This window comes from Cervus elaphus, chromosome 3 (genome assembly GCF_910594005.1).
Source record: "Cervus elaphus chromosome 3, mCerEla1.1, whole genome shotgun sequence".
NCBI classification, from domain to species: Eukaryota; Metazoa; Chordata; class Mammalia; order Artiodactyla; family Cervidae; genus Cervus; species Cervus elaphus.
Window position 1 is genome coordinate 11,106,000 of NC_057817.1, and position 27,756 is coordinate 11,133,755.

A 27,756-nucleotide genomic window follows, 5' to 3' on the forward strand; every position below is an offset into this window, starting at 1 on the left:
CTAAAGGTAGTTTTTTTTTAAACCTATGACTTCTTTGTAAATATGTATATATATGAACTTTAATTATATTTATTATATATATTATATATGTATGAGTTCACTTTAGAGATCTTAATTTTAGTATAAATATGTATTTTAAGTGTATACATTTGTATGTTTTAAATATAAAAAATCTGCTATTTCCTATATATTTCTGCTGAGATTTTATAGCAGTATATATACATATATATATACACAAACACATACATGTATATAGATGATTAATCATGTATATATGATTAAGATAAAGTATATATATATTTTAAATGTATATTTACATATATTTTTATGTAAAATACTTATTTTTTATATTAATAACCTGCTATTGCCTATATATTTCTTCTAAGATTAAGATTTTTTTAAATGAACTAATTATTACTAAATTCAAAGAGAAATGAACCACACTATTTCATTTATTCATCTTACTCTATATAAATTTCCAAATAACTTTGTGTTTTTGCAGAATGTGACCCACTCAAATGCCCCACAATTTCAATACCAGAATGCAGAGAAGATCAATTCATGATTCAGGTTCAAGAGGAAGAGACTTGCTGCTTTTCTCCTCTCTGTGGTAAGTATTTTGTGAGATAATTTCTTGGAAGAAGAGGAAAGATCACAGGAAAATCTCTTATATGATGTGAATTTCATGGAACTCATGGTAATCAATATTCTGCCAATATACTCATAAAATTCAACTAGATTAGAGTGGTAGAAAAAAAAGATATAGCATTTTAAATGATTATTGACAATTATTACAATTAGTACTACTTGTCCCTATTGACAGAGACTATGTATATAAGTCAAAACCTAATCAAAGATAATATAATCAATTAAAAAATAAAGCTACCACATAGTTCTTTTTAGAGAAAAAATTTAGTCCTGACTTTCCTGAAGAACGTAAATAAAGGACTCTACTATGCAGGGTAGCTCTTTAAAACTTCATCTGCTGTATAGGATATGTATAAGCACAATGTATAAGCACAATGATCTCGAAAGAGAAATGAAAGGTGTCTAGAAAAGGACTATATTTGGTGCTGTATATTCTGTCTGATGAACTGGGCTTTCAAACATAAATAGTTCTCTCTTTTTCATTTCATTGGGGAATTATCATGTCAAAGACTGGTGATTAATGTAGGTTTCAGATGAACCCATGTAGATCACAGCACTTCTTTGTGTATAATTTAAGTTTCTTTGCAATGACAACTGATTGATTCTGCATAGCCTACACACAACCAATTATTGGGAGAATTGGGGGATCAAGATTTTGTAGGATTGAGATGAAGCAGAACAGCCAAACCCTGGGAAGGAGAGAAACCAGCTTCTCTAGGTGGCAGTCACTAATGACTGAGTCGGCCACATCCATTTATTTCCTGTCTTGATGTGCCTCTATGACTCAAATGATATAGAAAGATATTCTGACTCATCTAAAGTGGGTTTTTCCTACACAAAGACTGATAAGAATGAGGCACCTTTATTAAGAGTCACTCCAAGACTGTGTGGTTGGGGCATTTCCTCAAATTCATTGAGAGTTATCATCAAAGTTGGAAGAAGGATACTAAGAGTTCAGAAGAACATGTGCCTACTATATTGTTCGTCCATAAATTGGAGTAATCAAGAGTAGTGAATTAAGAAAAGTTAAGTAAATCAATGGTATTTTGATCCTAGTAAGAACAAATTACTCCTGAGATTTCAATGTCCTGTACTCTGGTAAGATGGTTCTTCTTATATCATGGTGCTTGGGAAAGTATAAAATAATACATTCAGATAGTATTATTTTTATAACCAAATAAGGAGATCTGTTTTTTAAATCCTTATTTTCCTTGTTTCCTGTTAAGTTTTATATAATGTATTTTATTTTGACTTTATATGTGTACAGTCATTTGACCTTCTAACTAGTTTGTTTTTAGCTCAACCATGACTTTGCCTTTTTGTTTCATCTTTAGTTTGCAAACCTTGCACTGAACCTATTCCACTGTGTACTGACGGAGAATTTCTCACTGTGGATCTTAATACTACACACTTCTGTTGTCCTCAATATTACTGTGGTAAATATATTTTAATTAATTAAAACTATTTAGATATGTTTGGCATTTAAGAAATCCAGTGCCTCTTTTTACAATTTTTTTAAAGCTAATTTTTATTTGTTTTGTTTGTTTAGTCTTGGCTGCACTTGGCCTTCATTGCTGCCTGCGGGCTTTCTCTAGTTGTGGCCAGCAAGGGCCGCTCCTCACTGCAGTGCCCAGGCTTCCCACTGGGGTGGCTTCTCCTGTTGCAGAGCATGGACTGTAGGCATGTAGGCTGCATTAGTTGTGGCTCATGGGCTCTAGGGTGTGGGCTTAGTAGTTGTGAGGCTCAGGCTTAGTTGCCCAATGGCACATGGGATCTTCTCGGACCAGGGACCAAACTCATGTCCCCTGCATTGTCAGGCAGATTCTTAACCACGGATCACCAGGGAAGGCTCAGGCCAGTGCATGTTAGTTGTACGGTTATATCAGACCTTAGCTGATTTCTAGTATATTAAATACAGAGTGCTTCTTGGACAATTTTGTTACATCCCCAAAATAGATTAGCTATAAGGTTTCTCCTCATCCTAGACTTTCTAGATTTCCAAGTGATTCCATACCCTTTTCACTTCCTTTCTCTTCTTGACCCCTGCCATTTCTCAGGGCTCTTGACCAAAGGAGCATGTCCTAGCTGTACTATTGTCGTATCTGCTTGCGAGTCCTTTGTTCTGTCCTTATCGACACGTTGCAGTTGGGTGGTGGGCGGGCAGCTCTGGGGAGATCCCAGTACATCAGTAATGGCAGTGGATGATAGCTAGTGAATGATAGCTAATGATAGCTAGCATTTAAATGAAGTTAATCTTTACCCATGTTATTTTTTAAATTTAGTGTGTGAGCCAAATCTTTGTCCTATGCCTCTATTCATCTGTGCAGAAGATATGAATCTTGTGAAAGAAAATGTATCTGGTCAATGTTGTCCAACGTGGCATTGTGGTAACTAATTTTTATATTTTAAAGTCTTATTACATTGTATTAGTATATTATGATCAATATAAATATGTTGATTTTTGCCTTTTAGAATGTAGCTGTGAAAATCTTGTTATGCCAACTTGTGAAGTGGTAAGAGCACATATTTTGACTGAATTTTAATATAATATATAAATCAATTTTTTCTTCCTTTATTTCTTTCATTTCTGATTTCTTCTCAGAGTAAATGGAATTATTCTCTTTAAGTTGTAATGAAGTAAATTAAAAGAAATCTGCTTTGATATAGGGAGCAGTCAACATTTTATATTTTATTAGAGATTGGAAGTTCAGTTCAGTTCAGTTCAGTCACTCAGTTGTGTCCGACTCTTTGTGACCCCATGGATGCCAGGCCTCCCTGTCCATCACCAACTCCCGGAGTTTACTCAAACTCATGTCCATTGAGTCGGCAATGCCATCCAACAATCTTATCCTCTGTCGTCCCCTTCTCCTCCTGCTTTCAATCTTTCCCAGCAGCAGGGTCTTTTCCATTGTGTCAGTTCTTCACATCAGGTGGCCAAATATTGGAGTTTCAGCTTCAGCATCAGTCCTTCCAATGAATACTCAGAATGATTTCCTTTAGGATGTACTGGTTGGATCTCTTTGCAGTCCAAGGGACTCTCAAAAGTTGGAGACAACACCACAATTCAAAAGCATCAATTCTTTGGCACTCAGCTTTCTTTATAGTCCAATTCTCACAACCATACATGACTATTGGAAAAACCATAGCTTTGACTAGCTGGACATTTGTTGGCAAAGTAATGTCTCTGTTTCTTAATATGCTGTCTAGGTTGGTCATAGCTTTTCTTCCAAGGTGCAAGTGTCTTTTAATTTCATGGCTGCAGTCACCACCTGCAGTGACTTTGGAGCCCCAAAAAATAAAGTCTCTCATTGTTTCCGTTGTCTCCCCATCTATTTGCCGTGAAATGATGGGACCGGATGCCATGATCTTAGTTTTCTGAATGTTGAGTTTTAAGCCAACTTTTTCACTCTCCTGTTTCACTTTTATCAGGAGGCAGTTTAGTTCTTCTTTGCTTTCTGCCATAAGTGTGGTGTCATCTGCATATCTGAGGTTATTGGTATTTCACCCGGCAATCTTGATTCCAGCTTGTGCTTCTTCCAGCCCAGTGTTTCTCATGATGTACTCTGCATACAAGTTAAATAAGTAGGGTGACAATATATAGCCTTGATGTACTCCTTTCCCAATTTGGAACTAGTCTGTTGTTCCATGTCCAGTTCTAACTATTGCTTCTTGACCTGCACAAAGATTTCTCAGGAGACAGGTAAGGTGGTCTGGTATTCCCATCTCTTTAAAAATTTTCCACAGTTTGTTGTGATCCACACAGTCAAAGGCTTTAGCATAGTCAATAAAACAAAAGTATATGTTTTTCTGGAACTTCCTTGCTTTTTCAATGATCCAGCGGATGTTGGCAATTTGATCTCTGGTTCCTCTGCCTTTTCTAAATCCAGCTTGAATATCTGGAAGTTCATGATTCACATACTGTTGAAGCCTGGCTTGGAGAATTTTGAGCATTCCTTTGCTAGTGTGTGAGATGAGTGCAATTGTGCAGTAGTTTGAGCATTCTTTGGCATTGCCTTTCTTTGGGATTGGAATGAAAACTGCCCTTTTCCAGTCCTGTGGCCACTGCTGAGTTTTCCAGATTTGCTGGCATATTGAGTGCAGCACTTTCACAGCATTATCTTTTAGGATTTGAAATAGCTCAACTGGAATTCCATCACCTCCACTAGCTTTGTTCGTAGTGATGCTTCCCAAGTCCCATTTGACTTTGCATTCCAGGATGTCTGGTTCTTGGTAAGTGATCACACGATCATTTTGTCCTATGGTGCCTGAATCCTCCAGTCTTATATCTACATAAGTTCACTGGTCTAAAATGAAGCACAGTATTGAAAATATGTTATCTCAATATTGAAAGTGTTCCCAGTGATTCTTTTAGAAAGTGTACTAACAATACATTTGTTCAGAGGAGGAGGAGGTATAAATAGGTAACTAGCTGTCTGTACCTTCTTAGGAGTTATCTGTGAACATGCAAACCTTCTAGGAATTACAAAAATTTAACTTTTATTTTTTTTTTTAAATTTAACTTTTAGAAACAATAGTTATGACTCTGGTTATCACTTATTTAACTATTTTAGATGGACACTTATGGATATGGATATCCATTATATGTATAACCATTATATCCAAGTATATGGATAACCATTAGATATGACACTTTGCAAGTCTTTTTATTTTTTTCTTTAAATATTTACCTCTATGATATGCCTCTAAGAGTTGAGATAGATAATATATTCCTGGCCTTATCTATCAAAGAAGACATGTTTGGGCTTCCCTCATAGCTCAGTCAATAAAGAATCTGCCTGCAATGCAGGAGACCCGGGTTCAATTCCTGGGTCAGGAAGATCCCCTGGAAAAGGAAATGACAACCCACCCCAGTATTCTCGCCTAGAGAATCCCATGGACAGAGGAGCCTGGCAGGCTACAGTCCACAGTGTTTTTTTTTTAAAGTACCTTGTCTTTGACACTGAAACAAATATTTAATAATGTATTACTTTTTTAGTGACAGCTTTATTGAAATATAATTCCCATACCATACAATTCAGCCATTTAGAGTGTGAAATTAAATGGTTTTTATTTTGCTTACAGATTGTGCAACCATCGGCACAATCAATTACAGAAAAATTGTGTTACCCTCTGCCCCAAGAAACTCTGTACCTCTTAGGAGTTACTTGTGTCCTCAAAACTCCCTCCACCTAGGAAATCACAATATATTCTCTATCTCTATAGATTTTCTTATTCTTAATATTTCATGTAAATGAAGTCATATAAGATGTGCTCTTTTGTGATTCCTTTCGCTTAGCATAAGGTTGTCAAGATTCATCTGTGTTGTAGCATGGATCAGTACTTCATTTCTTTTTTTACTCTTAAATAATATTCAATTTTATGGATATAACCAGACATTTGTCCAAATAAAATATGCAGTGGACAAGAGCACTTGAAGAGTTGCTTAACATCATTAACTATTAGTTAGTGACTCAGATGGTAAAGAATCAGCCTATAGTGTGGACCGAATTTGATCCCTGAATCTGAAAGATCCCCTGGAGAAGGGGGTGGCTACCCACTCTGGTATTCTTGCCTGGAGAATTCCATGGACAAAGGAGGCTTGCAGTTCAGTCCATGGAGTCACAAAGAGTCAGACACGACTGAGTCACTAACCCTTTCACTTTTTCAAATGCAAATCAGAACTACAGTGAGAGATCACTTCACACTCACTAAAATGACAGCTATTAATACATGTTGGCAAGGATATGGAGAAATTGGAACCTTCATGCTCTGCTGTGGGAATGCAAAACTAACTGCTTTGGAGACAGCCTGGTAATAACTCAAAAGGTTAAATATATAGTTACCGTGTGACTCAGCAATTCCACTCCTAAGTATATATCCATGAGAAATGAAAACATATGTCCACACAAAGCTTGAATGTTCATAGTGGCACCATTCATAATAGCTAAAAAGTGGAAACACTTTGAGGTGATTTTGCTATGACTGTAAAGGGGAGGGATGCTTGCTTGAGGATAAAAAAAAAATACCATCATATTCAATTAATATTAAGTATTGGTAGAACAATCAAGGAGCTATTTCCTCTGATTGACATTGGGTACTTATGAGAATAAAAATGTAACTAAATCTGTGAGTAGGATCTCAGAGGAAACAAGTTAGGAAGGAAGATGAGGAGATTTAAGCCTAAGCTTGAGCGGACATTGTGGGCATTGTGCTCTAACTATTGGAAAACAGGTTAAGTGACTTAAAAAAGTTAGTGAGAGCCTACTTACTTATCTAATCTTTTGGAATAGTTTATGCAGTGGGAGAGCTTGATTTATTACTATTTTTAACTCTGTATTTCTAATATTTTATTTCTAGTCCCACTGGAATTGTATAATGACTAAAAGTCAGAAAACATCAAATATGTTAATGTTTATGAAATTACTTTGCAATCCATAAAGCACTATAAAAAGTAGAATATTACTTTTTGGAGGAAGTGCCTTTTATATATTACTATGAATTTATTTGAGTTATTTTTTGTGTTGATAATCAAATTAGTGTTTATTACTGTCATATGAAAATTAAAGATACCCAGGAAAAGTTGATGTTTAAAATACAATTCTTGAAACTTTAGGCCTGAGTCCTACCTGAGAAGAACCAATACAGTTTTCCTAGTAAAGAAAAGTTTAAGCGTTGGTCATGACAGCAATTTCCTTACTATCTTGCCTGGAAGATCTCATGGACAGAGGAGCCTGGTGGGCGATACTCCATGGGTTGCAAAGAGGCAGACACGACTGAGCAGACAGCAGCGCAGAGCAGAGAGAGAGAGAGATGATAGCGCTTCCTGTACATCAGCTTATGTGAAGCCCTTATATATATTGATCCATTTGTTTCTGTCAACAGTTCTAAGAGGCAGACAGTATTGTCGCCATTTTGTAAATGAGGAAGGTGAGGAGCAGACTGGTTACGTAACCTGCCCTCGATCACACAGCTAGTAAGGGGCAGAGCAAGCCTGGCAGAAGGGCGGCGTTGCTCCCGAGCCTGTGTTACTAACCGTTCACCCTTCTGCTCTTGTTTTATATGCTATAGCAGCGTTGCTCTGTGCATACGTCAGAGTTCTGGACCACCTCTATAGAGCAGACCAAGAACATTTTCCTCAAGAGAAGTTTCTAGGATTAGTGAACATTCTCTTATCTTGAATTGCCCACTAGAAGCTCCGGGTCAAACAGTGTAATTTTAAAGTTAGGACAAACCATAAAGATCATCTCATCCATCTCCACTCATTTAATAGCTAAGGAAAGTAATGTTTAGACAGACTATGTGCTCTATGATCATGTTGCTTATTGTGAGTTTTTTCCTTAGGTTACTAATTATGCTGGGTTAATCAAAGCTTGTTCCCTATCAAATATTTACTATGAAGTTGCTGTGTGGTTGTGGGGTAGGATACTTATTAGATGTTATATTGTGTATTTTTTCCAATGGTAATACAATAAACTATGCTGGTAAGTCATATAATAATAATATCTTTCTAATAGGGAGAATTTACTGCAATAGACTACAACTTTCAGAGTGACTGTGGATGTGTACAGTATCTCTGTGGTAACTATGTCTTTGAAACTTTTAAATGATAGTCATATTATTGGTATATTTACTATTAAAATTAAAATTAAATTAATTTTAATTTTAAAAAAATTAACAATTATTTTTAAGATATATTACACATTTTAAGCCATGCCAGTTTTTGAGTATAAAAAGTGTACTTTTTATTTTTTAATTTCCTCTTGTGTAATATTCCTAAATGTTCTGAGAAACTTCATAAGTGAAGTCGCTCAGAAACTTGTTAACAAGACATAAAAATTATTCTTTTTCAGAGGCTTCACAGAATTTAAAGTTGATGCCAAGGTTCTTTTTTGTGTATATAATTTAATTTAAAAATAGATAACAGCTAAAAGTGAGAGATTTTTGTTCACTCTTGTATTATTATTGATGTTGACACTGCGTGGCATAAGGTTGATTTTTCTATGAAATAACAAATCTTCATATTAAGTAGGTTAATAGAAAATAAACAGTTGTTCAATATCTTGAAACTTTGGTATTTTTATATGAGAGAAGAATTAAACCCAGCATTGGCAAGGCACAAAGAGTTTCTGAGCTAAATTCTTCATTACTATTCTAGCCTACCTAAAGCCACTTTCAAAGATGTGATAGCGCATTAAATCAGCTACCTTCACTGTAAAGGATGACTTATATAATTATATATTTTGCAGCACAATAAAATTGAAAAATTTTCTCTCAAAATAACAAAAACATGAAACATCATGCAATCCCTTCATGAAAAGGCCTACTGTTATTGATTTATATTTTTGCCTTCATTTATATCCACTCCCCCAAATTGTCATGTTATGTTTCCAGAGGAGGGAATAGCAAATAGCTTGATGATCACTTTAGGCTAAAATTCTAGAATATGCTATATATTGTAGATTTTAGAGAAAGTTCAAACAGTAAATAGTAGTTGAGTTTATATATGATTTCTTACTGTATGTTAAAGAATAAATGTCACATTCATTATTAAGTGAACTCTTGAGCCATTAACAATATATAAGGTTAAAGATCTTTATTGGTTTTTTTAAAAATTGCACATCACAATAAAAACATAGTCTTAAATAAAAGTTCTATTGATTGATTAATTAAAAAACCTGAATATCATACTTTGTTGACTTTTTATCTTTTCTTAGAAAAAGATGATGTGTGTGTATTTCAAGAAATATCAGTATTGAATCCTGGCCAATCTATGATAAGGTATTTGGAAGGGGATTTTTGTTACATGGTAGAGTGTCTTGAAGAAAAAGATAACCATACAGGCTTCCACACTCTGAACTTTACAATGGTGAATTGTTCAAAAGAATGTGATATTGTAAGTATTTTTTCTAAGTCATTCTGGTACAAGCTAATTAATCTTAAAATGGCAGCTGTAGAATTTGAACAAGTAAATACTCTATAATTTAAAAATATACACTTGAATAGTGCTTTAAAAATCTATCAATTTGTAATGTATCTATATAATACAGTATCCTTTTCCTGTGTATAACCTTGAATTTCAGGAGTCTTATTTTCTTTTTTTTTTTTTAAATATTTATTTATTCACGTATTTGGCTGCATTGGGTCTTAGTTGCGGCACATGGGCTTAGTCACCTCAAGGCATGTGGAATCTTCCTGCACCAGGGATTGAACCCATGTCCTTGCATTGCCAAGCAGATTCTTAACCCCTGGGCCACAGGGAAATCCCAGGAGTCTTATTTTCTATACAGCTTGTTTGACCTGAGCTTTTTATATCTGCTTGATGAATCTTGGATGTTAACAACTACTTCACCTCCAATACAGCTATATAAAGATATTTGATATGCCTCAAATTCAACCTTAGAAATGCTTACAGATATTCTAAGAGAGCATAATTTTTAAAATTTATTTTTAGTTGGAGAATAATCACTTTACAATGTTGTGCTGGTTTCTGCCACACATCAACATGAATCAACCATAGTATGCATATGTCCTCTTCCTCTTGACCCTCCCTATGAGAGCATATGTTATAATGGGAAGCACTTTCAGAATTATTTCATTAAAAATATCAGTACTGTTTTTGGCTAATTAAAATTATTATTACTATGCATAGCACCAGGTATATACTCCATCTCCAAGTGATTATGATTGTTGTGGTACCTGCAAAAATATATCCTGCAAATTTCAAATGGAAAATGGAACAACAGTTATATATGAGGTATGAATTACTTCGTTCCTAAAATGTATTCCTCTGGAGGATAGCGCTCCATGCTATTTTCTGAATAAGGTGTTCACATAAATTTGAAAAATCTCTCTCTTTCACACACAGTATTCTACATACAGTAAGCACACCCATGCAGAGCACACTTGCAACACACAAGACATAGTTAACATTTTAAAGTCCATGATTCTTTATCAGAAGCTTACTTTTCCTGCAGATGTTAGGAATGGGCTTTGAGAAATGTTGAGTTCTAATAATTAGAACAACGGAAAAGAGTGTTATTTTAGTCACTCATTTGAAATGAAGCATTTTAACAAAAGTCTGAAACTCAAGATGTTAGTACTTTATTATTTCAGGTATTGAAGATTTCAGTAGGTAAGAAATAAGAAAAGATTTAAGATATTTGAAAATTTTTTAAAGAAGATTTCAAGAGTAATGAGTGCTGTATCACACCTTTCCACAATATAATAATTATTCAGAATTCTTCCATTATCTCATAATAACTCTATGTAGGTTTGCAGACTGACCTACTCTTTCCCTTTCTTAGAACAGAAGAAGGGAACCATGTAATTTTAGTACAGTTATTAGTGAGGTCATCAGATTTAGGAGGGTCACAAATTCTGATTATAATTTGCATTACCTGAGGATAGTTCCAATTTATTATTGCTATCCTTAAGTTTTTCCATTAATAGTTCAATTATATGGAGGTCTTATTTATGGTATTCTTAATTACATGGAATTAGCTATATACCCAAAAGAAAAACAGATTTCTACAATCCTGTGCATTTTACTAAGTAAGAGAAAGTTAACAATTATCTTATTTTATAACAGTATAATGTATGCTTATTGTCCATTTGTTTTATAATTATGTGAAAAATAGTGTTATTGATTTAAATAATGTTGATATTATTTATCTGTTTAATCATAGCAATGTTTCTGCTTCATATTATATTTTTTAAATAGGGAGTCTTGAAAAAGCAAGTTTATAAAAATAATGAGAAGACAGGTGTCAGTGAGAGAAATGAATCAGAGGTTACTTGAAAATATACAGTTATGTGGGGATTTTAGTAAAGAGGAAAATAAACTCTATAGATGTCAATAATCCAGAAACTATTGGTGTATATAATCAGTATGCACAGTGATAACTCTCACATTTAAATAAAAGATTAAATTATGTTTAGAATATTTATAATGAACACAAGTAATATAGGTAAATATTCATCAGGATTGTTATAATAACTCTTGGCTCTTTCAAAGATAAGTTTTATTTATCTAGAAATCTAATTCCTATGGAACAACTAATTTTTGATTCCAGATAAATTAGAATGTACTATTTGAATTGAATATTAGAATTAATATTTGATTTTGAATGTTTTATCTTCTTTTAGACCTGGACTTGTAGATCTTTTCCAGTTGAGGTTCATAGAGGATCTGAAGACATTTATAAATTAAAATAGAATCTATAGAAAGGGAAGCTTGTCAGAATTTTTGCTGGTCCACAAGGAATCTTCAAGTCAGAGTTTGATTAATGTTTTAAAATTTGGGTTATAAAAAATATATAGATTAACAATTACAGCCTAATAATTATAGTATAATTAGTTTCAGCTGATTTTATTTGTAAATAGGAATTCTGAAATCAGGAGTTAAATAAACAATTATTATCTTAAAAATTTGTTGAAGAATAGGGATACATTTAAAAATAACCAGAAGGTATAGGAAACTAGAACTATAAGTGAACAATCACCATCATCCAAAGATTTTTAAATTTTTTGGTGATAAGGGAGTAGAAGAAAAAACAAACACGCCTCAAGTGAGGAGTCATATTAACTAATATGATTTGTTGTTTTATAATTAGTGAGGGAATATTAGAACAAGACCTTTGACACTTGGCCAAATTAGATAATTAATTTTGTAGTAGAAAGAGACGCTGAGTTGCTTCTTTCCTCTCTATTGTTTTGTTCCACATTTACATCTCAGTTATAGTATGAAACCAAACACACCCACCCACCTGCCACATACATGTGTTTTTAATCATTTTAGATAGGTTTAGGTACAGTTCCAGACAGATATTTTATGTCACAAGAAGCTCTCTAAATCTTGACTTGACTTTTGATTCAGCAAGATAGGAAACATTCTACTTATGAAATATAGCAGATTTTAATAAGCAAACAGAATCTTTCTCTTTTATTTTTAGGAGGGGAGCACCTGGCACTATAATTGTACAACATTTGAATGTGTTAAGACTGATGAAGGGGCAATGATTCTTAACTACAGTATGGTCTGTCCACCTTTTAATGAGACGGAATGCAAAATGGTTTGTACTTTGTTATAGCCAAGAAAATTTAGCATTAAATATAATTTTAAAAATGCACATTAATATGTTTTCCAAGGTCATACATACATGGTTTATTTATTTTGGTAAATGTTTTATTTTCATATATACATAAAAGCTTGATTATATTTCCTGTTTGACAGTTTGAGTTGTATATGGCACTCCAAATAATTTTGACTCTCCCTGAGTGGACATGATACTATCTCTGGGTTTTTAATATGTAGACCAAAGGATTATTGAAAAATCTTTTGATTAGCCGACTTAGCCTCTCTTTCAATATGGATTAATAAACTAATTGATCTGAACTTGGTCAAGTTTCTCTTACTTAAACACACAGCAGATTTTTGATGTCATTTGCTTTTTAATGCATGCTGGCCTAAGTGAACTTTGTCACAGATTCTCTGCACATGGGCCACTGTGAAGCTCAACTTATGCCAGGGCATAGCCGATCCTTCAGTTTGCTCTTCCAATTCCTTATTCTCCCAGAGAAGAGCCCACTGGGACAGTAGATTTTTGAAAGTCACATAGTTTTTTTAAAAGATTCTTGTAGCCTTAATTATTTAGGAAATAATAATCCCTAATGAAAAGTAAACTTTATTGTGTGAGGCAGTATTTTTATTTCAGTGTAAAGAAATAGCATGATTTCATTGAGTTTTTTCAACATGTGCCCTCTTAGTGATGATAGTTAGCTAGCTGGCTGAATAACAAGATATAATATGTACCAAGGTAATAGAATTTTAGCTCTTTAAAGAATCTTAGGCATCATCTTATTTCACAAATCCATTTTTCTAGAATAAATTATTCTTTTATTTGAATTACAATTAGTGAGTTACTAAAAGCAATCAGAAAATTATGGTAAGAATTCCAAAAGATAATCAATGAAATTTTCTTAATTTAGCCTTTGACAAGAGACATTCAGAAGTAGAAGATTTGTTTAAAATAATACAATATTAGAGAAAAAGAGATATCATTTTAACATTCAGTTATATTCAGGAACTCAGTCTCATTTCAAAAAGTAGTTTATTTCAAGGAGTCTAAAAAACACACTGATCTCTGTTTAGAGTACCTCTCGATTTGGTAAGAAAATCTTTTGTTGTATTTTAAATGTGTTCTTTCAAGTAAGTTAGTCTTTATGCACTCTTTTTTATATTACTTATGAAGAAATAACAATATTAAAATTTTTAAAATATCTGCTCCTAATTTTAAAAATAAAAATTGTTATTAGATATAGTTGTTTCAATCCTTTTTCTATAAAAGTCTTTGTGATATTTAGTAAATATATTGAAAAGTTAGTTTTCTGTTTCTAATCTAGGAGGAAATGAACAAACATTGAGTTTTAACACTATTCCTTCTCTCATCCTAGAATGAAGGGATTGTGAAGCTTTATAATGAAGGCTGTTGCAGGATCTGTAAGTGAGGACAAATTATATACATTAATTTGATTAGTTTTAATTGTTCATGATTATGATTTTTCTCATAAGATTCACTTCTTATGTTGCAATGAGGGAAATGTATTTTGTAATGTTTATTATTTAAATTTTTTATGGCAAGTGGTTGACTATTTTGTAATTTAGTCTTCTAGAGCATAAATACAGTTTTTAATTTAGGTGAATTTTAATCTAAATTTAATTTAAATATTAGAAAAGTCTTTCTTGCTGCATTTCTCAAAAGGTATTGCACAGAATTTCAGTAGGGCTTAAGTTTAAAAAGTACTCTGGTTTCAAGAATTCTATGTGCTTTAAACTACACAAAATTGTTATGAGACTCCAATAAGGACATAGAGAGTATGATATTTTCCAAACCTATTTGAACAAATCTATGGTTCTGTATAATTAATACATTTGAGAAATACCAATTTAGTGAGTTATATTTAAATAATACGTATATAAAATATCCCATAAATGTAAATAAACATATTTGTACATAAATTTATATTTATTTGAATTATATGGTTTATTTCATAGTGCTTTATAACACCCTTTGAAGAGTGTTCAAAGTAGAGGAAATGGCAAAGTGCAGTCATAAAACAGGAATGAAAGTGATAAAAGAGGATAAGGACATTAAAGGTCATGTTAAAGGTGAAATAGAATAGAGGGATATTTGTGCAACTTTTATTTGTATGCTTCTGAATTTATTTTTCAACTACTTATGAGTTTATATCCAGATAAAAATGTAAATGTTAGAAAATTTGTCATAAACAGTAATTTTAATATTGTTTACAGAAGTTTTTGGGAAAAAGACTTCAACACGATTCAGGTTAATAATGCCATTGTGTAGCATTGGATTCTTAGTCACAAGAATTCTATAACCCCATGTTTATTATTAGAGAAGTGAGTATATTTATGTTTTCTGAGGGCAGAGAAGGGAATATCTGTTTGGCCATATTACTACTATTGATTGTCAGCCACACGCCAACACTCTATTAAACCCATTACAGATAACACGGCAACCAGTCTTCACCACAGTTCTGGGAAGTATGTGGGGAAATAGATATGATTTCCCTTACAGCTGAGGAAACGAAGGCTCAGAAAAGTAGATTACACTCATAATCAGTGGTAGACTTAAGTCTCTCCAGGGCCTGGCCTCAGGATTGTTCAGTTTGGCCCAGCGCCTTGAAGTTGCAGAATAGTAACAAGCTGCCTCCTTTTCTCCAATCTGATGTGTAAGAACCTATGAGGTAGTTTCTGCTTTGGCATTAGAGAACCCCTGTCTGTAGTCTTTGCTTTTGGGTGACCAGGCTTTATCAGAAAGACTGCAGATGTTGGCTATTATCACAGGTACTATGCTAAACAACACGTGTTAACAATTATAAAGACACTGAGGAATGAATAGAAAATGGCTCTTGGCACAAACAAATTCAGTCAGCTAGGATGTCCCAGTTTCACTTATTGAATGAATGAACACAAACAAGTGTTTGTTGAGCGCCTCTCATGTGGCAGACACTCTTTTAGGTACTGGAACTATGATAGAGGATGAAACGATCTCTGCACGCATAGCGCATGTTATCGAGAAGGGGAGGAAGCAGTAACTGGTAAATGCACACCGTTACCTCAGGCGCTGACGAATGGTACAAAGAACAACAGTGCAGAAATCAAGGGATGGAGAAGGAGGGGGATTGGGTAGTTCATTTAAGTGGGTGATTAGAGAATGCGCCTCTGATGAGGTGTCACTTGAGTAGAGACTGAATGTCCTTGGGAGCCAGCCGGGAAGAGTGGAGAGTGTTCACAGTGGAGGAAGTGGCCAAGTGCAGTCACAGCACAGGGGTTAAAGTGACAGAAGAGGATAAGGACTTATAGGTCATGTGAAAGATGTTTCTCTCTTGACTCGTCTTTCTTTTAAAACTTGTATGACAATAAATGTGTTAATGAAGTAACCAATGCGTGAAAGCATCATAAGACACAAAATAGCTTGCCCTCTGTCACCACCACTGAGTCTCAGGCCATGCTGTCGTTGGAAACGCAGGAATGAGAATGACCAAGTGTAAGAGACTGTTGTTGTTCAGTCGCTCTGAACAGACTGTTGTTCAGTCACGTTGGACCCTTTGAAACCCCATGAACTGCAGCACGCCAGGCTTCCCTGTCCTTCACCATCTCCCAGATCTTGCTCAAATTCATGTCCATTGAGTCAGTGATGCCATCCCACAGACATCTCATCCTCTGTCGTCCTCTTCTCCTCCTGCCTTCAACCTTTCCCAGCATTAGGGTCTTTTCTAATGAAGTGGCTCGTCACATCAGGTGGCCAAAGTTTTGGAGCTTGAGCTTCAGCATCAGTCCTTCCAATGAATATTCAGGACTGATTTTCTTTAGGATGGACTGGTTTGATCTTCTTGCAGTCCAAGGGACTCTCAAGAGTTTTCTCTAACACCACAGTTCAAAAGCACCAATTATTCTGTGCTCTGCCTTCTTTATAGTCCAACTCTCACATCCATACATGACCACTGGAAAAACCATAGCCTTGACTAGACCGATATTTGTCAGCAATGTCTCTGCTTTTTAATATACTGTCTAGGTTGGTCATAGCTTTTCTTCCAAGGAGCAAGCATCTTTTAATTTCATAGCTGCAGTCACCATCTGCAGTAATTTTGGAGCACAAGAAAATAAAGTCTGTCAATGTTTCCCGTGTTTCCCCATCTTTTTGCCAAGAAGTGATGGGACCAGATGCCATGATCTTAGTTTTCTGAATGTTGAGTTTTAGGCCAGCTTTTTCACTCTTCTCTTTCACCTTCATCACAAGGCTCTTTCCTTCCTCTTTGCTTTCTGCCATAAGGGTGGTGTCATCTACATATCTGAGGTAATTGATATTTCTCCCAGCAATCTGGATTTCAGTCTGTGCTTCTTCCAGCCTGGCATTTCACATGATGTACTCAGATGTAAGTTAAATAAACAGGGTGACAATCAATATACAGCCTTGACGTATTCCTTTCCCAATTTGGAACCATCCATTGTCCCATATCAGTGTCCAGCTGGTGCTTCTTGACCAGCATACAGGTTTCACAGCAGGCAGGGTAAGGTGGTCTGGTATTCCCATCTCGAAGAATTTTCCATAGTTTTTGTGATCTACACAGTCAAAGGCTTTAGCATAGTCAATGAAGCAAAAGTATGTGTTTTTCTGGAATCCTCTTGTTTTTTCTATGATCCAACGGATGTTGGCAATTTGATCTCTGGTTCCTCTACCTTTTCTAAATCCAGCTGGTACACCTGGAAGTTCTGGGTTCACATACTTTTGAAGCCTGGCATGGAGAACTTTGCTAGCATGTGAAATGGGTGCAATTTTGCAGTAGTTTGACCATTCTTTGGCATTGCCCTTCTTTGGGCCTGGAATGAAAACTGACCTGTTCCAGTCCTGTGGCCACTGCTGAGTTTTCCAAATTTGCTGGCATACTGAGTGCAGCACTTTCACAGCATCATCTTTTAGGATTTGAAATAGCTCAACTGGAATTCCATCACCTCCACTAGCTTTGTTCGCAGTGATGCTTCCTAAGGCCCACTTGACTTTGCATTCCAGGATATCTGGCTCCAGGTGATGATCACACCATCGTGGTTATCTGGGTCATGAAGATCTTTACTGTATAGCTCTTCTTGCCACCTCCCCTTAATATCCTCTGCTTCTATTAGGTCCATACCATTTGTGTCCTTTACTGTGCCCATCTTTGCATGAAATGTTCCCTTGGTATCTCTCATTTTCTTGAAGAGATCTCTAGTCTTTCCCATTCTGTTGTTTTCCTCTATTTCTTTGCCTTGGTCACTTAGGAAGTTCCTTGTGTGCACCAGGACCAAGGGAAAGAAGCAGTGATCCCCACAAGAGACTGAGCCAGACCTGCCTTTGAGTGTTTGAATGTCTCCTGCAGAGACACAGCTCAGCAATGACCTGCTGCAGGGACAGGGGCTCTGACTTCAACAGACCTGGAGATACTGCATGTGGCAAAAGTCCTCTTGGAGATGGTTGCCATTAGTGCCACTATAGAGCTGCTGAGCAGACGACCCATAAACTGGAGAACAATTACACCAAAAAAGTTCTCACACTGTTGTAAACGTTGGAGGGCCCACGACATATTTCCCAACCGGGGGATCTGGCAAAAGGACTGAGAACCTCCAGGGAAACAGACTCTTGGAGGGCACAAACAAACCATTGTGCACACCAGGACCCAAGACAAAGGACCAGTGTCCTCACGAGACACTGAGCCAGACTTGCCTGTGAGTGCCCAGGAGCCTCCAGCAGAGGTGTGGGTTGACAGTGGCCTGCCGTGGGGTCAAGGGTATGGACTGCAACAGTCTTAGGAGTAGCAGTGTGCTGGCATAAGTGCTTTTGAAGAAAATCACCCTTACCTCCATTACCCCATCAGCAGAAAATTGGATTAAAGATTTTCTGAGCATAGCCTTGCCCACCAGAGCAAGATCCAGTTTTCCCCACAGCCAGTCCCTCCCATCAGGAAGCTTCCATAGGCCTCTTATCCTCATCCATCAGAGGGCAGACAGAATGAAAATCACAGTCACAGAAAACTAACTGAACTGATCACATGGATCACAGCCTTGTCCAACTCAATGCAACGATGAATCATGCCATGTAGGGCCACCTAAGATGAACAGGTCATGGTGGAGAGTGACGAAACGTGGTCCACTGGAGAAGGGAATGGCAAACCACTGCAGCATTCTTGCCTCGAGAACCCCGTGAACAGCATGAAAAGGCAAAATAGGAGACTGAGAAGGAGACGTAAGGAGACTGGGGGAAAACCAGAGTGTGCTCTTGGAGCCAAGTGCAGAAAGTGTATCCAAGAGGAAAGACTAGTGGATTGACACAAACGTTGCTGAGAAGTCAAGTAGGAAGAGGACAGACACAACCTTTGAATACAGCAACTGAAGTTCATGGATGACAAGAACAGTTAATTTCAGGCAAGCTTGCTACCCATCTGTACTTCAACCAGAGTAGCTTAACTTTTATATACTTTACATCTTGGGATTTCATACAAGCATTTATTTTAAATAAAGATTTTGTGGCTAAACTCATTTGAAGATTGGAGCTCTAACTCCAGTCTTTTGCAAATAAGGAAACTCAGCAGAATGGTTTAATGGCTTTCCTAAAGTGACAAAGCAAATTCTTAATAGTAACAGGGTGAGATGAGAACCTTGGTTGTTTTGCATCTTGATTCAGGGATTACATCCACTATCATACAGCAGTAAATATATATTATTGGGTTTATTATCAAGTGATAATCCATCATGCACACAGAGGCATAAGAATATATTATTACTTAATATAGGACAATTTCATTAGAAATTGTGACATCATTTCAGAGGCATAAAATCAAGTATGAGTCATTCATACATTTCAACATGGTTGGTAACAATTCAGTTACATTTTTGCATAATTTTACATTAATATCAATTAAGATAAAGTGATCTTAAATCTATCAATTTATATTTTAAAAGAGATTTATATATATATGTATGCCTTAATTACGTACATGTATATTTACCTATATATAACATGGTTGATTTTTTTATCAGTTCAGTTCAGTTCAGTTCAGTCACTCAGTCGTGTCCGACTCTTTTTGACCCCATGAATCCCAGCATGCCAGGCCTCCCTGTCCATCACCAACTCCCGGAGTTTGCTCAAACTCATGTCCATCGAGTCGGTGATGCCATCCAGCCATCTCATCCTCTGTTGTCCCCTTCTCCTCCTGCCCCCAATCCCTCCCAGCATCAGGGTCTTTTCCATTGAGTCAACTCTTCACATGAGGTGGCCAAAGTACTGGAGTTTCAGCTTCAGCGTCAGTCCTTCCAATGAACACCCAGGACTGATCTCCTTTAGGATGGACTGGTTGGATCTCCTTGCAGTCCAAAGGACTCTCAAGAGTCTTCTCCAACACCACAGTTCAAAAGCATCAATTCTTCAGCGCTCAGCTTTCTTCACAGTCCAACTGTCACATCTATACATGACCACTGTAAAAACCATAGTCTTGACTAGACGGACCTCTGTTGGCAAAGTAATGTCTCTGCTTTTTAATATGCTGTCTAGGTTGGTCATAGTTTTCCTTCCAAGAAGTAAGCGTCTTTTAATTTCATGGCTGCAGTCACCATCTGCAGTGATTTTTGGAGCCCCCCCCAAAAATAAATTCTGACACTGTTTCCACTGTTTCCCCATCTATTTGCCATGAAGTGATGGGACCAGATGCCATGATCTTAGTTTTCTGAATGTTGAGCTTTAAGCCAGCTTTTTCACTCTCCTCTTTCACTTTCATCAAGAGGCTTTTAGTTCCTCTTCACTCTCTGCCATAAGGGTGGTGTCATCTGCATATCTGAGTTTATTGATATTTGTCCCGCCAATCTTGATTCCAGCTTGTGCTTCTTCCAGCCCAGCGTTTCTCATGATGTACTCTGCATATGAGTTAAATAAGCAGGGTGACAATATACAGCCTTGACGCACTCCTTTTCCTATTAGGAACCAGTCTGTTGTTCCATGTCCAGCTCTAACTGCTCTTCCTGACCTGCATACAGGTTTCTCAAGAGGCAGGTCAGGTGGTCTGGTATTCCCATCTCTTTCAGAATTTTCCACAGTTTGTTGTGATCCACACAGTCAAAGGCTTTGGCATAGTCAATAAAGCAGAAACAGATGATTTTCTGGACCTCTCTTGCTTTTTCGATGATCCTCTGGATGCTGGCATCTGACCTCTGGCTCCTCTTATGCTCATTCTTGCTCATGCTCAAGCTGAGTCTTTTGTTTTGTACTTAAGATTTTTTTTCTGTATAATATTAAAATATACACTGCACACACAGATTGATGTTAACATTACTCCATGTGTGGAATATGTTTGATTTATAATTGTAATAATTATTCTAAAACAATAAGGTAAAGAGATATACATATAAAGCTAGATAATATGTGAGAAAATCTATTTAGAAATTGAAAATAAATATTGAACATAAACTACATAAGAGTAAAATTTCAACTATCTCATTGTAGAAATATATTTCATATAAATCTATCAGTTTTCAATTTTAAATATATTCATATGTTTAATTGAATTAAGAAACAATTAGACACGAACCTTTGGATGAATAAATACATTCTATATTTTTTCAGGCAAACGAGAAGAAAGAATATGCCAGAAAGTCATTATTAAGTCAATTATAAGGAAACAGGACTGTATAAGTCAAAGCTCTGTAAGTGGATAAATTTAATTTGTTATTACAGGTTCTGTCTTTCCGGAAGTATATGTGTGTCAGCACTGATAAGTTTGTAAGCAAACAAAATGCCAACACTTAAAATATTTAACTTTCAGATTATTCCTACATTCTAATATTGACATATTCTGTTTGTGAAGAAGTGCAGATTTATTCTTGGCATAAATAATCAGCAGTTATGCATGATAATTTCAATCCAGAGAGATGGAAATTTAAATTTAAATATACTTGACCATATATTAAGTATGCAATTTTAATTAGCAAAAATAGTCTTAAGTCTAAGTTTGTCCACTTTTACAAGACCTATATGATTCTGTAGTCTACTTAGTTGTGATATGATACAACTTAAATAGAATCATTAGATTGTGATTAATATATTCCATAGATCTATCTAGTTATGTGTGCATGTTTCATTCTTTGAGTTGTGTCAGATTGCCATCTTGGACAATCAATATGCTACCTTCAGTTCAGTCCAGTTGCTCAGTCGTGTCCAATTCTTTGCGACACCATGGACTGCAGCACACCAGGCCTCCCTGTCCATCTCCAACTCCTGATGCTTACTCAAACCCATGTCCATTGAGTCAGTGATGCCATCCCACCATCTTATCCTCTGTTGTCCCCTTCTCCTCCCACCTTCCATCTTTGCCAGCGTCAGGGTCTTTTCAAATGAGTCAGTTCTTCTCATCAGGTGGCCAAAGTATTGGAGTTTCAGCTTCAGCATCAGTCCTTTCCTTCCAATGAATATTCAGGACTGATTTCTTTAAGATGGATGGTTGGATCTCCTTGCTGTCCAAGGGACTCTACCTTAGTGGAATCAATATCACTGTTTTAAAAGTTTTAAGACATTTTTCTCATTGTCTCTCCTTACAGATAAATGTTGCATCTTGTGATGGAAAATGCCCATCAGCTACCATATATAACATCAATATTGAGAGCCATCTAAGATTCTGTAAGTGTTGTCGTGAAAACGGGGTGCGCAACTTGACCGTGCCACTCTATTGCTCGGGCAATGGCACTGAAGTCCTGCACACGCTCCAGGAGCCTATAGACTGCACATGCCAGTGGAATTGAACTCCTGGATTCTAAGAACTCTATGCAACATCATCAGGTCAAATGGAGTTAACTTTTATCAGCTCTTTTTAAGGCGCCTGGCAGATTTATACTGTTTAATAATAATATGTATTTTTCAGGCTATTGGATATGGCAGTTTAACACTTGCTGCAAAATCTATACAATTTCCAAGAAAAATTAGGTTTATTGATTTAGTCTATTTTACAGAATCAAATGAACTTAAGGTGTTCAGCTGAAATTCTGTTATGTATATAACTGTAACATGAAATTATATTCTCATCTATTAGAAAGTTGTTTTGCAGGATTCTTTCAGTTTCACTCAATTTTTTTTTTTTAAAGTCTGCCATAGATTTTAAAATTAAGATACTCTTTTATTGCTAGTGTTTATTCTGGCAAGTGTAATCAGCTAATAGTGACAATTTTAATTTAGATAGTCATAAAGAGTGGTCTGCTTAGAGACAGATCATAGAACAATAGGATTTTAGAGTATTTAAATTCTGAGTGGATATTAAGGATGTAATTGAAAATTTCCCTTAGTTTGCAAGTTTTTCACATAACCAGAGAAGCTGTGTGACTTGTACAAATTCATTTGGTGTAATAATATAATGAATTCATGTTAACAGTTGGATTAAGTCCTCACCTTTTACCTTCCAGTAATGTGTTCTTTTCTTTTGAACAATGTGGTAAGGTGTGTATCACAGAACCTTTTATTCTTAAAGAGTTTGCTTTGCCTAGAATTAAGAATTTTAAATTCAGTGCCTTTAAAAAAGGAAAAATGCCACACGTACATATGTATATACATCCGTATAATAGTTACCTGAATAATAAGGAATGGGGAAATATAGCATCAGTTGCTAAATAGTGGAGAGAGATCTTGGGTTTTTATTTTATTTTTTCCCCATTACAACTGTTTTAAAATAGGTTATTATTATTTAATGTTTAGTCAGCTATTTACTGTCTCATAGATGTCTGTTTTTTGAGATGTATTCAATATTTGCCTATTGAAGCTGCATGCTGTTTTTCTGTTTGTGTTGCTGCTTTGCCAATGAAGGATGAAATAAAGTTGTTTGAATGTATTAATAATTCTACAATGGAGTGCTGTACTCTTTAAATACAGTAGATTATTGACATTTACAATGAACATAGTCTGAGATTTATACAAATCTCCCAATTCTTTGCCACTCATAGTGTATAATTATTTGATATTCTTCATCTGTAAAAAGGAGAGAATGTGCCACTTAGTATGATTATTGTGAGGATCAAATGAAGTCAAACATCAGTGAGAGAACAGCAAAATTGCAGTGAAAAGCAGATATGGGAGCCTGGTGGACTAGACTTAGCTAGGTGATTTGGTTCTTCAAAATTATGCTACCCAGAAAAATTACAACAGGTTGGATATTTTGGGGCCTCCAAGGTTACTTAGAAATGGATTAAAGAATGAAATGAACATTGCATCTTCAAAGCCCCATGATCTACTGTATATAAAAATTGATTTTATCTTATTTGTGCATAACAACACTTGTAAGTATCCTGTCTAAGACATTAACATTTCAATATTCATTGACTCCTGTTAACATCTAGACTGAATCAAATGTTTTTGGTTAAAATATATTAACACTTTGCTTAAAGTGCCTCAAATGAGACACATAATATTATATATTGTATACCATGATTTCTTTATTTTCATGTTGTGTTAAATATTTACTATTGTATTAAAATACTTAATTATCTTTAAACACATTTGTGGGAAAAAGGGAAACCTTCTCCTAGGACTTCATAATCATTCTAAATACAACAAACATATATTGAGTACCTCCTATATGCCAGGCACTGTTCTAAGCTCTGAGAATATGGGCAATATGAATAGACACAGTGTTACCCTCATGTCACTTACAGTCTAGTGAAAAATGTAGGTATTGGATAAATAAGCACGCCTGTGGAGAAAGTCCATGAAGGAGAACCCAAAATTCTTTGGAATGTAGTTCAAGGTGGCCATCAAATCAGCAGAGGGGGCACAAATAGACTTTCCATAAATGGTGCTGGGACAACTGGATAGTAATCTGAATAAAGAGATGTTAACCCAGGGTTGATGCAGTCTGAGATATAAACTTCTCCATGGAGAACAATATATGTTTTGACTTTTGAACTATATCTGTATCATATATTCCTCATACTTAAGTTAGTTATAAGTATAAAGTATCTTAGAAAAGAACAGTCAGGCAAGGAGACTGAGAAAGAATAGTCATAGAGGTTGGAGTTAAGCCCAGAGCCTCAGTGAGGCAGCCACAGAATCCAGGGAAATAGAAGGTTGTGCCAACGATTGGAGTTATGATCTGTCAAATGTTGATGAAGAGTCATTTGATTTATAGAAATGGAATTCATTTGTGTTTTTTATTATGAACAAAAGCCAAAATGAAGTGGTGTCTTAGTTTGGACTGGTATAATAAAACCGCATAAACTGAACAACTCAAAAACAACAGACATTTGTTTCTTACAGTTCTAGACGCTGGGAAGTCCAAGATCAAGGTGTCAGCAGATTTGGCATCTGGTAGTGGTCTGCTTCTTTGTTCAAAGATGGTCTTCTTGCTGTATCCTTTCATGACAGAAGGGTAAAAGGACTTTCTGGTCTCTTATAAAAGGACATGAATCCCATTCAAGGGGGTTCCCCTCTCATGCTCCATTCACTGCCCAAAGGGCTCACCTTCATATAAAAGGTTAGTATTTCAACATAGGAATTTTGAGGGAACGTTAACATTCAGCCCATTGCAATTGAGTTGAAAGGTGATGAGTAGACGGTTAATTGGACTCAGTATGTGCACTGTTCCTGATGTACTCATGCCTAGATTTGGTCAGATACATGCTTATGTTTCTGCAGCTGCTGGCACTGAACCTGCTCCCATCTCCTTGGTAGTTTCTCCTCCCAGACAGCCTGAGGCTCCTAGGCAGGAACAGCACAGCACGTGTGCCACGTGTCCAGACTCACCCATCCACCTCCTTGCCTTATTCTGATCACTGTCTCAGTCTGCTGGGGAGAAAGGACTGCATCCTTCCCCCAAGCCTGCCATAGGGGATCTGGTTTCTCCCACCACTTATGAGCCTAGAAAAAGCACTATGCCCCCTGATCACCCTGAAGAACTGACAAATGCAGCCTGGAAAAAAAGGAGGAATTAATACCCTGTGGGATAAACTTTGAACAATGAAGGACAGGTCCAGGAACCAGCAGGTAAATTTCTCACTGTCACTCCTCATCCTCAATGACTGTTCCAAGATGTGTGGTTCCATTTGGCCTTTCCAGATATATCTGTATTTTTTGTAAGCAGTGGCCTGCTCTATAACAATTGGACTTGTATTAGCTTTTGTTCCTCTTCTGTGTCACTCTCCTTAAATCAGTTCCTTGAAGAGTCTTCTTCACCTCAGTAAATAATAACTGTCAAACAGCTGTCAAACTACATTAAAACTACAAGTTGTCATTTATAGCTCTTTAAATCAAGAGTGTTTGATTTACTGTCATGTTGGAAAGAAGAAGAGTAAACTCTCTTGTATTGTTTGTAGAAAAGATATAAAACATGCATATGAATGATTTGTATTGTTATTTTACTGGTTTTTCTCTCTGCCTCTCCTGATCTGATATTAAATTAAGCATAATTTTTAATTTCTTTAAGGATTTTTAGTGAAAACAATCTTGAGAAAAAAGAACAAAGCTGGAGTTAGCATGCTGCCTTACTTCAGACTATACTACAAAGCTACAGTAGTTAAAATAATATGGTATTGGCACAAAAACAAATACATGTGTCAGAATAGAGAGCCCAGAAATAAACCCACACACCTATGATCAATTAATTTATGAGAAAGGAAGCATTAAGATACAATGGAGAAAAGACGGTCTATTCAATAAATGGTACTGGAAAAATTGGACAGCTACACGTAGAAGAATAAAATTAGAACATTTTCACACAGCATATACAAAAATAAACAAAATGGATTAAAGACATAAATGGAAGATCAGAGACCATAAAACTCTTAGAAGAAAATATAGGCAGAACACTCTGACATAAATCATAGCAATATTTTTTTGAATCTGTCTCACAAGGCAAAGGAAACAAAGGCAAAAATAAATGGGACTTAATTAAACTTAAAAGCTTTTGCACAGCAAAAGAAAGCATCAACAAAAGAGAGAGACAAGCTACTGAAGGGGAGAAAATATTTGCAAACAATATGACCTGTAAGGAGCAGATATAAAACATATAGACAGCTCATTAAATTCAATGTAAAAAATTTAACAACTCAATTTAAAAATAGGCAGAAGACCTGAATAGACACTTTTTCCCCAAGAAGACATACAGAAGGCTAACAGGCATATTAGTCTTGAGAAAAAAAATGCTCAACATTGCTGATCATCAGAGAAATGCAAATCAAAACCACAATTAGGTATCATCTCATACCAGTCAGAAAGGTCACAATAAAAAAGCCCACAAACAATAAATGCTGGAGAGGGTGTGGAGAAAAGAGAATCCTCTTACACTGTTGGTGGGAATGCAAACTGGTACAGCCACTATGGAGAACAGTGTGGAGATTCCTTTAAAAGCTGGAAATAGAACTGCCATACAACCCAGCAATCCCACTGCTGGGCATACACACGGAGGAAACCAGAATGGAAAGAGACATGTGCACCCCAGTGTTCATTGCAGCACTGTTTACAATAACTAGGACATGGAAGCAACCTAGATGCCCATCAGCAGACGAATGGATAAGAAAACTGTGGTACATATACATAGTGGAATACTACTCAGCTATAAAAAGGATGCATTTGAGTCAGTTCTAATGAGGTGGATGAAACTGAAGCCTATTATAAAGAGTGAAGTGAGTCAGAAAGAGAAACACCAATACAGTATATTAATGCATATAGATATATATATGTGTGTGGAATTTAGAAAGACGATAATGACAATCCTATATGCAAAGCAGCAAGAGAGACACAGATGTAAAAACAGACTTTTGAAATTTGTGGGAGAAGGTGAGGGTGGGATGATTTGAGAGAATATCATTGAAACATGTACATTCAGTTCAGTTCAGTCACTCAGTTGTGTCCAACTCTTTGTGACCCCATGAACCGCAGCATGCCAGGCCTCCCTGTCCATCACAAACTCCTGGAGTCCACCCAAACCCATGTTCATTGAGTCGGTGATGCCATCCAACTATCTCATCCTCTGTCGTCCCCTTCTCCTCATGCCCTCAATCTTTCCCAGCATCAGGGTCTTTTCAAATGA

The 27,756-nt window shown here is 36.0% G+C and overlaps 1 protein-coding gene across 1 annotated transcript in view; it reads left to right on the forward strand.

Annotated features, from left to right (window-relative positions):
• OTOGL (otogelin like) overlaps positions 1-23,569 on the forward strand; it is a 169,607-nt gene extending 146,038 nt beyond the window's left edge. Inside the window, exons 48-58 of the mRNA XM_043880323.1 lie at positions 503-610; positions 1,983-2,084; positions 2,931-3,035; positions 3,121-3,161; positions 8,163-8,226; positions 9,363-9,541; positions 10,298-10,402; positions 12,600-12,719; positions 14,101-14,146; positions 21,318-21,397; positions 22,289-23,569. Of these exons, the coding sequence (XP_043736258.1) occupies positions 503-610; positions 1,983-2,084; positions 2,931-3,035; positions 3,121-3,161; positions 8,163-8,226; positions 9,363-9,541; positions 10,298-10,402; positions 12,600-12,719; positions 14,101-14,146; positions 21,318-21,397; positions 22,289-22,489 (1,151 nt within the window). The 3' untranslated portion in view covers positions 22,490-23,569. The remainder of the gene's footprint in view (positions 1-502; positions 611-1,982; positions 2,085-2,930; positions 3,036-3,120; positions 3,162-8,162; positions 8,227-9,362; positions 9,542-10,297; positions 10,403-12,599; positions 12,720-14,100; positions 14,147-21,317; positions 21,398-22,288) is intronic.
• Positions 23,570-27,756: the final 4,187 nt, after the last annotated feature.